The following is a 12454-nucleotide window of genomic DNA, read 5'->3' as shown; positions in this document are numbered from 1 at the left end:
ACTGTAGGAAGCTGCAGAAAATGCTGATGCGCCACGGGGGGAAGAGTTACCCATTAGCTAAGCAGCTAAGCCGTTTAAAAAGTTAATCATTGTTTATGGCAGCTTTGAAATGGGGGCTCTTAATTTAAGGAACAGTTCCAGATCATAGGATAACTTTGCCTTTTTTTTTTTTTTTGGTACGGTTTACGTAAAGGGAAGTCAAGGCCTAGCACCCCGAGTTTGGAGGAACTGACAGGCACACATCAGGCATTTTAGTGAAATCTGCTTTTATTGAAAATTCTTCAGCGACTGCTCAGCCCAGCATGGCTCCTATCAGGACATGTGGTACCCAGACTCCTTCCTCTCTTTGTCTCTTCTCACTCACAGAAGTTTAGAGAATTCTCATTAAAATTACTTAGAGCGAAACAGAGAGCCCGTGTTATAAAATAAACCTAGTTAAATACACTTTGTTGTATTGCCTCATTTGTGTGATGCATGGACTTAATTTTCCTCTCTTTGTGTCTTAACTACGTGCATTAGGTGACGCTTGCCAATTAATGCAGGATGTCACATCCCCAATCGCTTTCTCTATCTTCTTAAACATTAAAAATAAATACACGCCATCTGTCTCATATCTTGAAAGCAATTCAAAATGGTTACTTTTGTTTGCTTAGGATTGCAGCACAGTTTATAGCTTTAGTGCCTCTGAATTGTAGGCAAGTTCTGTCTCCATTTCATAAATATAACTTCATTTTAAAGTTCATCCAGTGGAACGAGCAGAAGGCTCTCATGAGAGCTTGGACAAGACAGAAAGCAGGGGTGGGTGGTGATGGAAGCCTTGCTCTTTGGCATTTGAGAGAGCTGGACCGAATGCTTAGCCTGCTTTTTACTGGCTGAGCGATCTCGGAAAATCAGCTTTAACTTCGTGAAGCCTCAGTATTCCCTATCTGTGAAATGGGGGTAACTCCTGCTGTGTGGCACGCTCTGGGAAACAGATATAAGTACCCCCGCGCGAGAGAAAACATACTGCCTGCCCAACTCCTGGTTAAGGCGCAAGAAATAGTAATCATCTTCATCATCACCCACATTTGGGAGGGGGATAATTTAGTTTGAGAAGGAGGATTGTGGTGAAAAAAATAGCTCAGACTACCAGAAGGTTAAATCCTAAGAAAGGAACTACATAGGAAAGCTATGTTCTTTCTCCATAGCAATTAAAATATGAGGGTAAACAACTTGACTCCAATCGCCCCCACTGCCCCTCGGGCACCCAGGTCAGCTGGGATGTGCAGAATACGATTGGTGCCTCGGGACAACTGGAGACACTTTGGATCTGCCGCAGCTACAATGGCACTTTTCAAAGAGGTTTTCTTCTCCTTTTTTTTTTTAAATTAAAAAAAAAATGGTATGCCATAAAGCACCAAATGCCTGAATAACTTAACTATAATTAAAGGGGCAAAGGGCAATTTGAGAACGTTCCATTTTCCATTCTAAGTCAGAGCAATTTTCCCAACAATACTTTCTACTGTAGCAAAAGAGAACTTTTCTAGATGTGAGCCGAGCATTCTGAAAATGGTGAATGTGTAATTTGAAATCCACCCTATACTCACAGACCACAGAATTGTAGTGCTGTATGAAATGCCAGACACATGTGACCTGGCCCAAAATATTTTAGCAATAAGAAAATTGAGGTCCTGTGAAACACAGCAAATTGCCCAGAAGCACACAGCTAGTTCAAACAGAAACGTATCCTTTCTTTGAGCTAGGTTTCAAAAAATTCGTTAAACACATTGAAATTTTTTAGACTTCTATAAATATCCTTGGTTTACAGCCGATTTCTTACACGACGCGGCTTCTAACAGCCTTATTTGAACATAACTGAGCTGTTCAGCATAGTCTCCGCATGACAAAGTGGTCAAGTCTTACTAGTAGCCGAGAATGCATTATCAAGGCTTTATTTAGCCGTACTGTCAGGGCAATCCAACTATTAGTCATCTTGACATGTGCCTCAGAACACCACACACCCATGAGTCCTGGCAAAAATTGCATCTGCTTCCTGCTGCCTCCCACACTTCAACTCTTTGCAAATTGCAGATATTTTTACTGCCGTTCTAGAAAGAAAATTACTTAACATTCCTAATCTGGGGAGGCATTTAAACGTCCCCTCCCTAATTATAAAATTAAAAGCCGACTAGTGTAAAGTCTGCATGTTAGCAAAATGAGGATACGCTAGGAAGAGCAGTAGTGAGCAAGCGAAAATCAAGCACTTCCTGAAACGACGACGTTAGGAAGTTCATGCCTACGGAAATTTCTGTCATCCCGCAGCCCCCTTCTTCTAGAAAGCACATTGGTTTTACCCTGTCACTCCCGAGTCTTCATATGATCTGGAAATGGACTTGTAGGCGGACCAATTGCTACTTATCACATAGCAAAACCAAGCCCAAGATCGAAAGCTGTTCACACGAAACATTTCTGAAAACCAAAAGCGTTTGTATTTTCAAACCCTACATTTAATACGTGCTGTTGGCCCTAAACATTGTATCTATCTGGCTACATAAAATCATGTGATCATGTAAACGATCTTTTACTTTGTGCCCTATTTCACTGGGCTGATCAGTAAACATATGGTTTATACAGAAGAGTGGGTTGAAGGCCAGGGGGTGACTTTTGGACCTGCTGCCCCGCCTCTGTCATTTCTACCCTTCTCAGAGCAAGATCAGTTTCCTCTTTCCACCTTAGCTCCCAGGACAGGCTGTTCAAAAGTCAGGGGGGAAAGGCAGGCAAGTGGCTGTCAGAATTGCACAAGCGATATTTCCCAAGGAGGAGCCATGCTGATTAATAAAACAGGAATCTGTTTCGACACCCTGGCCTCACCCCCGCCCCCAAGAAAAGAACCACCAGACTCAAGATGCTGATAAGAATTCTTTTATGTTATTCCAATAAAAAATACATTCATACAGAAATATAACAATCTTGCAAAAAACAATTTCAAATAAAATCTTGTAAAACAAAATTTTACAAAAATCTTACAAAGATTCTTTAGATAACAGGGTGCTTCAAAAAAAAAAAAGGAATTTCACTAATAGAAATTTTTTTTTAACGTCAAGCAAAAAGTTTCTGCTTGATTGAGGCTCAGTTATCACCTGAACAGAATGTAATTCTTTATGTACTTGCTTATTATGAAAATTACAGGCATTGACACACATGGCACCCAGCCCCACCCAAACAACTTCACGGTGTTTCATAAGTGAGACAAGCCAGTGCAAGTTGTTGTGGGTTTGTTTTTTTTTTTTTTTTCCTTTTTTGTCTTTTGTTTACCTTCTTGCTTAATGGAATTGTTATGGCTAACACAGCAGGGCCAAAAAAGGAGTTTCCCCAAACCCAGCAAATCCAGTGCCTGGATTTGGAGTTGCCAAAAGAAAAGTGCATTTTCCCCTCAGCAAAATGAAATGAGTTCTTCAGGTAAGTGTATTCCTCAGCCTAGATTAAAAAACAACAACAAAAACAAAAACAAAACCAAAAAAAACCAGTTATGTGAGCTTTCCTCATTGCTCATTTCCAGGAAGATCAAACAAAATACCAGCCCAGCCAGACTCATATGTGTATATATATATATATATATACATATATATAAAGAAAAGATCCACACCCACGAGCCAGCAGCTGGATGACATATCAGCTGTCCATGCTGCGGTATGCCAATTCGGGGAAATTACTCGTTGGAAAAACTGGAAGAATCTATGTGCTGGAAAAAATAGCTTCATCTGCATAAAAAGTATTCGAAAAAAGAATCCCTGGGATTCCGCTTCCTCTTAGGTTAGATGTTCTAATGAGGCTGAAATTCAAAATCAAACCCTTAGTGTGTCTGAGACCAATTCGTGGGCTAGGATTCCCTTCGTGCCACTTTCGAACGGCTGAAGGTCCCTTATTCTGGACCCGCCAATAACGACGAGTAAAGTCAGCAGTCTGGAACAGACTGGATGCCAAGAATCTGTAGCAAATCATGAAATTACAGATAAAGCCTTTAAAAAGTTACGGTTTTCATTTTTACCTCCTTTATGGCCATTCTGAAATACTTCTTCACAGGCTGTGGAATTTTCTATCTAAACATTCTCATTTCTCCTTAGAAAAATATTTATATATTATCTATATATATGTATATATATACACACACACACGCACACACATACACATACTATACACACGAATACACATACACAAGAATTCTGCCCACTTTTTAAAAAAAAGTAATATACTTTCTGTATTACCAACAGATAGCTAGATAGATATGTGGAGCTTGTGCCTTTTAAGCAAATACATTAACATTGTTTTTTTTTTTTATACTTCTGTATCTTTAATATGTGTGACAACGTTACATATTAAATACGGCCGGTGTGTGATCTATACAATTGTTGTGCAAAGTCTATATGAAAGTCTCATGGTGGCAGAAATGGTCCGATTTTCCAATTATCACGTGTTTTCCACTTTAACACTGACGGTCAAGTTGTCTAAAATATCGAGTAAATACTGACTTGTTTGGGGAGTTTTTAACCTCTCTATTTGTCTTTGTGAAGGAGGACTTTAAAGAGATTTTTTTTTCTGTATTATATATTGATACAGTACAATGCCAGGTGAAAAAAGAGCCTTAATAAAGCATGCATCACCCATACCCCTGTATGAGACCCCCACAGAAGGGGTCACTTGCATAAGGCACCATTATTAAGATCTACAGTGCATTAACAGCTAGAAAACCAGAAATTAGTCCTCAAGGCATAAATAAGAGAAACTTAGCTGCATGAGAAAACAGTTTCTAAGCTTTAGTGGTTTTATCCACCCAACTGAGAAAAATTTTAGGTTCTCAGTCTAATGTAACATTAGACTAGCAATTCCCAGCCCTAGCATTCTTGATACCCAACATATGCCCAATGTCTTCAAAGGGCATCAGGAAATTCTCCAAAAAGGTAATTCAAATTCAGAATCATTTAAAAAATAATCCTATGCTGCACAACGCCTTTCTGAAAGGGGAGTGTTATAAAATCGCCGAGGGGGGGGGGCGTGGGGGAGGATTGTGTATTGCCAGGCCCCGATGGCGAGGGATCACTGAATTTGACCAATCCTATCTTAGCTGCTCAGTAACTGGAATCAACATTGTAGTCCTGATTTAAGAATGGAAAGCAGTTCCCCAGACCATGCATTACTTTTTGTCTTATAAGGAAAAGTTATCAATGTGTTATATTTGTAAATACACAGCTTATACAACGGGTAACAAATGAGCTCTGTTGTAGCAAGTAAACAAGCTACTTGACACATTGCACGTTTTTTTTTTTTTCGTAGCTGCACCAGACACCGAAAGTTCTCTCACACGGGGAGGGGCTCCCCTCCCCACACCCATTCACCACTCCGGGGGGTCTTGACCACCCACTCCCGCCCTCCATGTTTTCCCTTCTTCTTTTTTTTGTCTTTTTTTTTTTTTCTTCTAAGGCGCAGACCCCACCCCCCAGGAAATGATCGGTGGTCATCTCATCTCGTGGGATACTCCTCACACACAAAACATTCAAACTCCGCGCTTGCTGCCTCTTGCGGTCTTGCTACCGCAAGGGAAAAAGACTCTGTCCCCATCACACAGTCAGTAACTAACAGACCCTCCACAGACAGTCAACCCAACCATTAACATTCTCAGTGCACATGCTCACGGCAAAGGCTTAGGGACCACTCAGAAGATAGGTACCAGTGGCGAGTCCAGGGCCACCCAAACACCACACACCACAGGTGCTCTGCCGCTTCTGACATGACGTTTCTCGCCCTCGAAAGACCTTCCAAGTAGAGGTCCTGGAGGCAACTGGGTGGGGTGCAAAATGGCATGCTTCGGCTGGAACACGCACCCTCCTTCCACGGCCGTCTCTCAGCCTGGAAGCCTTTTAGCCCGCGGGATTCGCCGCTCTGCTCCCTCAGAGGTGCCTCTTCATGTGCAGGGCCAGGTGGTCGGACCTGGAGAAACACCTGCAGAGCAAAGCAGCCCCCGACACGTTAGGTCTCCAGCCTTCCCGAGCTGATGGCCCACCCGGCCTGCGCTCCCCGGGCCCAGCCCCTCTCCGAGGCAAGGCGGGAACCCACGGAGTCCCGGCCATTCCCATTTGGGCTTCTGGGGCAGGAAACCCCGACGGAGGGGCATATAAAGGAAGGCCTCCCATCAGCTCTCTGGAGGATTCCACCTGACCTTATTACTCAACCTTCAAGTGTGTACGGATGAAGGCCGACCTCCAGAAAGTATGAATGAAATCACTCTGTGCTCACGCACACAGAACCCAGCTCTTCCTAATTTGGACAACTGGCAGATTACAGACTGTCTCAGAAAGGCCCAGGCTCAAACGTGGGACAGGGAAGCGCCTGCCTTCTTTCCTGCGGCCTGTTCCTCCCCGGAGAGGCCATTCTGCGTCCCTGCGCTTTGTGCACGTACCTGTCACAGTGAGAACATTTAAAAGGCTTGGCACCAGTGTGCTTTCTGAAGTGTCTGGTTAACTCATCGCTTCTTGCAAAACGCCACTCACACCCTTCCCATGAGCATCTGTAAGGCTTTTCTCCTGGGAAGAGAGCACACGACAAGCACACGGTGATTTCCCTGAACAGGAGAAGGTGTGCAGCGACAGGGCGGCTGGACAAATGTCAACTCGGGAGCCAGCTCCGGGGCCGGCCCCGCTTAAGCACGGAGCTGGCACTCGAGGTGACACAACGGAGCCCCTTCCTGACCCAGGCCTGGGCCGCCGAGTGCCGTGGACGGGACCGGGGCCGGGCAGAGCCCACGTGACCGTCATCGGAGTTACCGTGTAAGAATGACAAATACTCAGACTGGCGAAATACTTCAGGGGTGACGTGTCAGCCCGCTGGACCCACAGCCCTGGCGGGGGCAGGGTTTTATTGCTTTCTCCATGGAAACGGTTCTCTCAAGCACTAATTTTGCTCCTTACTCACTTCCCTGTGGAATGAGGCTTTGTACTTTCCTCCGGGAAATGACATTTCTCCAAAACTGAGGTCATGAGTTTCTGGGAAACCCCATCCTGAGGCCTTCAAAGCACTTTCTAAATGACAATCAAGTGACCAAAGTGACCTCTTCCATCAGTCAGACAAGAAATATGAATTCACTAAAAGTGCTACCTGAGGCAATCAAGACGTTGCCCCAGCCAGTGCCCAAGTGGGCTGTCGGGACAGACGGGGGCCGGGGGGGGGACCTGGGTCCTGACCGTGGCTCTGCCGGGGACCCCGACTTGAGGGCTCCGAGGTCCCCTCTCGTCACCGGGCAGGTCAGAGCTTACATGACTCCGCATGCACGATCCCTCCCCACTCGGGAACCTGCGTGACTCTTCACCCAGCTACCCCGGACCAGCACAGTCATCTCAGATGCGAGTTCCATCTGAGTTGTGGGCTTTCATTACAAAGCTGTTCTGTGTGTGGGGTTTTTTTTTTTTTTTTTTTTCCAACCGGTATCAGAAAACAAAGGCCACGTGATACACAGAGAACTTCTCAGCAAGTACCCGGGGATCAGTACTGCTTCCATGGAGCGCGTGGGTCAAGCTCCCAGCTCACGGCCCCGTGGACACCCGCATGCTCTGTACCCCCCAGCCACCCCTTCCCCCCACCCTTGGGTTTCATTTCAGAAACTTGGGAGGTTAACTCCACAAGACGGGATGCCTGGATGCTGCACACCGGGCACCGGGGGTGGGGGGGGCCCATCACCGGGAAGGTTGGAGTGAGTGAGGGATGGGGTGTAGGCGGAGAATGGGATTTACCTCATTTGTTTAATCTGAAAGTCTCGCCCGTTCATCGGGCTCACACGTCCAGTCTTTGAGCTCCTACTCTGTCCTCCCCAGAGACCCAACTCTTTTGGGGAAGCATGAGGTGAGGATGTGTCTGCTCTGCCAGCCTCCTGTGGAGCCCCGGCCCCCTCCCAGGGCTGGTGCAATTCAGTGGCGCCCACCAGCAGCCCACCTCCCGCGTCGCAGGAGGGACTGACCTGTGTGAGTGCGCTGATGTGCTTTCAAGTGGGAGCTTTTGGTGTAAACTTTCCTGCAGCCGTTAAAGTGGCAGCGGTGCACCCGCCTCCGGCCATCCGGGGAGGCGTCCCCGCTGCCCTTGTCACCCGGCTTTCCCGCAGTCCCACTGCGCAGCTTCCCGGGGGGGTGCAGCTCGCCAGGCACGCAGCCCCACAGGTGCGAAGGCTCCCTGCTTAGTTCTGGAGAAGATGGGGGCGTGGAGGTGACCGAGGAGCTCAGGGTCCCCGAGTTGACTAAGACTTCACCGATGGGGTCGGAGGTAAACTTGGTGGTGGGAGAAAGCTCCTCAGAGCTGTCGGACGACTCGCTGCTCACATCGGAGTTCAGGCTGTTGGTCTCCAGGTTGTAAGCAAAGCCGGGGCTGTTCAGAGCATCCTCGGGGGGACTGGAGGAAAGCTTCAGGTCCGGGTCCTCCTTTTTCTCCCGAGCCAAGATGATTTTGGTCCACAGATCTTCCTGGCTGTCGAACTTGATTTCGGAGGCTGACACATAGCAGGGTTCGCTCTGGAGGTAACGTTCCAACTCCAGGCAGGTCTGTGCAAAAGGAACCACAAGAAGGCACGTGATCGTTATGACGACTAACAATGGAACTGAAAGCACGTTTCCAAAAACATGCAGGAATCAAGGGCAAACAGACTGTGGCCGTGGGGCTGTAAGAATCGCATCTCTAGGAGAGCGAGAGGAAAGCTGTTTCTAGGAATGGATATGCAATCAGGAGAAGGACCAGAGGTGGAACCTCTCTGGGCCTTCCCAGGTTGGACCAGTGGCCCCAAGGACTGATGGTCCCCAAGCCACCTCTGTCATAGTTACCAGTGTTGACATGGCTACTGAGTTTCTGTAAACCACACAAAGAAAACCAGCTGCAAACACATGCCCCCCGACAGGTTTAACCAGATCATCTGACAGTCTCGAGAACCATGTGCTTTAAGGGATGCTCCGGCCACCCTCGTTTCTCACGCACAAGACAGAAAGGCCGCACTGCACGCGAGGCAATGTGTTCTGACATTGCATGTGTCTTTCTTTAGAGACACAGCTGAGAGCACAGGGCCACACTCAGCCGGCAGACGCAGCGAGCTGACGGTCTGCGTTCGGGGCCATCAATGGAGCTGCGGAGAAGCCACCCCGTTTCCTGTAGAGCCCCGACCTAGGAGGCTTTCAGAGAATGCCATTCCCAAGTGCGGGGCCAGGCTCGCACACAACTTTAATGACTTCCACGGTGGTCAGAGAAAAACAAGAGCTTCAACAACAGGAGTGGAGAAATAATTCCAGAACGGCCATCTGCTATTGTAAACGATTCAGGAGGGGAAATTCCTCCCCAGCCCTGCTGGGAGTCCCACAATGGACAAGAACTTCATCTACTGGCCAAGAGTACAACTGTATGAGTCATCACTCTGTTTCTTTCACGCAATGCCAAAGGAGACTTCCTTTTGAAATTCTGACCAGCGGCCAAAAAAGGACCCGGTTCAAATATACATGCAGTGTGTCATGGACAGTGCCCCTCCCCAGCCCCACAACCAACCTTTCAAGAAGCTACAACTGCCGAGAGACCAGCATCCCCTCTCCCCACCATCTCAAACTTTCTAGCCACTGGAAAAGAAAAACGGTAGGAAACATTTTAGGATTAAATTATGTCTGCCCTTATCTTTACTAGGATCAACTGCCTGCATGTCCTTATAAGGCTGTCTATGCAACTGCAATTCTACGGATTTACATTTCTACAGCAAACTCTGTTCTTTTTAGCAAATCATTTTCAGGACTAGCAGAAGCCTACCCGAAGGGCTCCTGCTTGCTTGCTTACTTAGCAAATGTGCCTGCTGTAACATAGCACATACCCTTCCCCCTCCCCACAGACTCGTCACAGAGCTAGCATGAGCAAGCAAAGGGGAAAAAACAATCATTGTTTTCTCTTTACCCCTAAAATTAGACGTCTGAGTTACAGTGCATACAACAGTGTTCTGAGAAACAGTGTTCTGAGGAGAGACGGCCAGGTTTATTGATGTGCCAAAGAAAAAGGAAAGCACATTTACTGAGATCTTGTTAAACTTTAATAATCTGGCTAATTTAAAATCTCCATTATGCTGATAAGCACTGGGGACCAAAACGTAGCTCTCTCAGAGTTTAAAAGCCTCTGAAGGCAACCGGGAGCTCAGCCTGGCTTGTGGCCCAAATCCCAAATGCCCGAAGGAAACTACTTAGATCAATTTCAATCACGTCCTAGGGAGCAGCTTCTTTAGGAGGAAAAGGGGGGAGGGGAGAGGAAGGCAGGATAGGGCTGGGAACAATTAAGCAGGCTTGTGAAGGCTGCAACACTTTGCATTTCATCCCTTTTAAAAGCTTTCTAGGCTTTGAAACGCACAGAACATATTTGATCTGCTAATTCACTTTGCGACAAAAAGCAAACAGCCTAGCAGGGCAGAGAGACAGCCCCGACCCCTCCTTCTGTCTTTTTAAAGACAATGGGACAAGTGTCAGAATCTCTCTCCCTTTAGGCAATCCTAACGAACTGGGGGGGGGGGGGGTAACTTTCTTAAATGTCCAATGTCAAAAATTCCAGTTCTACTAAAAAAAAAATGCTGGAAACCGAGACTCTTCTTCTCAAACTCAGACTTGAAGCAATTTGGACGGGCTCATTGTCATATGACTGATAAGTCACTGGTTGTGCAAACACTGTTGGCTTTTTTTTTTTTTTCTGGTCAACAAAAGAAGCAGGTAAGAAAAACAAGCCAGATCGAAACAAATCTTAAGGATTCCAAAAAGGAAAAAGAAACTGGAAATGGCCTAGCAGAGAAAAAAGGAGCTGGTGGATGTTTCACTGGTGACATTTTTAATAATAATAATAATAATAATAATAATTTAAAAACTCTATGTACAAACACTAAAAAACCAAAACCAAAAACAAATTCCCCATTAAAAAAAAAAACAAAAAAACAAAACAAAACAAAAAACCCTTGGCAGTCCAGGCAAGTTCATATGACAAGATCCAGCTGTGGAGTCTGGAGCCGGTACAAGGCACCAAACTTCTGCCAAGGGCTCGGGCCGGGATCAGGCCGCGGAGCTGGGACTGCCCTCGGGAGGATGCAGCCCAGCAGCCCCAGAAACGGGCGAAAACACTCGGAGAGACGAAGCGTTGCTGCGCCCCGCTCATATGACAACTCCGCTCCACGCCGTCAAAGGCCCCTTTAAAGTGCCTTCCGCACGCAGACAGCGCAAGTACGTTTTGAGTCTCATTATTTTAATTTTTCAAAAATTTACCCAAACCATTAAAAAAAAAAGAAAAAGAAATGCACCTCCAACCACACACCATCCTGTCCGTGCGTGCATGCACTCCCTCCTCGGTGCACCGGGCACCTGGCACACGAAAATTCCTATTTACCTGTTGCCAATATTCCTCCAGGGAGGGCAGCGCCGAGAAGTAACCAGTCTCGTGCACAATCTGGAGTTCCTGGAAGATGCTGCACATTGGGAGTACATCCATGTCGGGTTGGAAAAGACAGTCACTGCTGTTGTGAAAACAGGGAGGTGTGCGGTCTGGAGTCGGGAGCGCAGCAGCCGTGCCTGCAGCGCCGGGGAAAGTTTCATGCAAACTCAGTGCACAGCAATTAGGCGCCGCGGGTTCGGATCCTGCCGGAGCCCAGAGACGCGCTCGCGAGCCCACACAATATTTGCAAACACCGGACTGACTGCAAACGTAACCCCTGCAAAACTTCCCTATTCAAAGCTCCGCTGCCAGCCTCCCCCTCCTCCCCGCCTGGCTCCCCCCACTCCCTCCCCCCACGTGACTCGCCCGCGCCCGCCCCGCGGACCGCCCAATCACGCTGCGCCCGGCCCGGGGGCTGCGCGCCGGTGATGTCAGCTCCGGCCAATGGCAGGCGGTGACTCACAGCGGCCCCGCCTGGCGTGACCGAGCCTCTCCATCACAGCCCTGGCCATTGGCTCAATTCGAACTTCAGGCGGCTCTGATTGGAAGGCGTCCTCGCAGGCTATTTTTAGCAGGGTATATAAGGCGCGGGCCGCCGCGCGCCGGAGGAGTCGGCGCTGGGAGGTGCGGGCCGAGCGGCTCAGTGAGCCCGCGGCCGGCCGAGGGAGGCTCTCCTCCCGTCCCCGGGCCGCGTCCCATCCCCCGGTCCCCGTGCCCCGTGCCCCGTTCCTCCGGTCGGGTCTCGGCCCGGTCGCCCCGGCCCACAGCTCAGGCCAGCAGTCTCATCCCCGGCCTGCCCTGCGGTCTTCGTCACCCAGGCCCCGTCCCGGTCGCCAGATCGGCCGTTCCCATCCCGCCTCCGGGCCGGTCACTTTGGCCCCGTCACCCCGGGCCCCGTCCCCTGTCCCCCGGCAGAGCGGCTCAGTGCCCCGAGGGGAGCCAGGCGGGCCCCCTCGTCCCTGTCCCTCCTCCGTCCACCTTCGGGGCCGCGCTGCTCCCCTCGTTCTTCCTT

The 12454-nt window shown here is 48.4% G+C and overlaps 1 protein-coding gene across 2 annotated transcripts; it reads right to left on the bottom strand.

The window, feature by feature from the left end:
* Window positions 1–4304: 4304 nt before the first annotated feature.
* KLF6 (KLF transcription factor 6) lies at window positions 4305–11774 on the bottom strand. 2 transcript variants are annotated; one of them, XM_026478687.4, is made up of 4 exons: window positions 11398–11774; window positions 7985–8558; window positions 6434–6557; window positions 4305–5976 (listed from the first exon to the last, which is right to left on the bottom strand). In XM_026478687.4, exons 1-4 carry the CDS (start codon window positions 11497–11499, stop codon window positions 5925–5927), a joined length of 852 nt encoding a protein of 283 aa, XP_026334472.1. In that variant the 5' UTR covers window positions 11500–11774; the 3' UTR covers window positions 4305–5924. The 2 variants fall into 2 exon arrangements, with proteins under 2 accessions (XP_026334472.1, XP_057160647.1); XM_057304664.1 differs by having other exon boundaries at window positions 5424–6557; window positions 11398–11741.
* Between the last annotated feature and the right edge of the window lie 680 nt (window positions 11775–12454).

The sequence above is a fragment of the Ursus arctos genome, unplaced genomic scaffold (assembly GCF_023065955.2).
Source record: "Ursus arctos isolate Adak ecotype North America unplaced genomic scaffold, UrsArc2.0 scaffold_30, whole genome shotgun sequence".
In the NCBI taxonomy this organism is placed as follows: Eukaryota; Metazoa; Chordata; class Mammalia; order Carnivora; family Ursidae; genus Ursus; species Ursus arctos.
The sequence above is the reverse complement of the archived record's forward strand: the minus strand, read 5'-3'. Positions and strand labels throughout refer to the sequence as shown.

Excerpts from the sequence above, each read along its gene's own strand:
- KLF6 (XM_057304664.1), bottom strand. The coding sequence starts at position 11,499 with ATGGATGTACTCCCAATGTGCAGCATCTTCCAGGAACTCCAGATTGTG. Across the intron at positions 8,559-11,397 it reads TGGAGGAATATTGGCAACAG|ACCTGCCTGGAGTTGGAACG; the intron begins GTAAATAGGAAT and ends CCTTTTGCACAG. Across the intron at positions 6,558-7,984 it reads ACATCAGCGCACTCACACAG|GAGAAAAGCCTTACAGATGC; the intron begins GTCAGTCCCTCC and ends CTCTCTTCCCAG.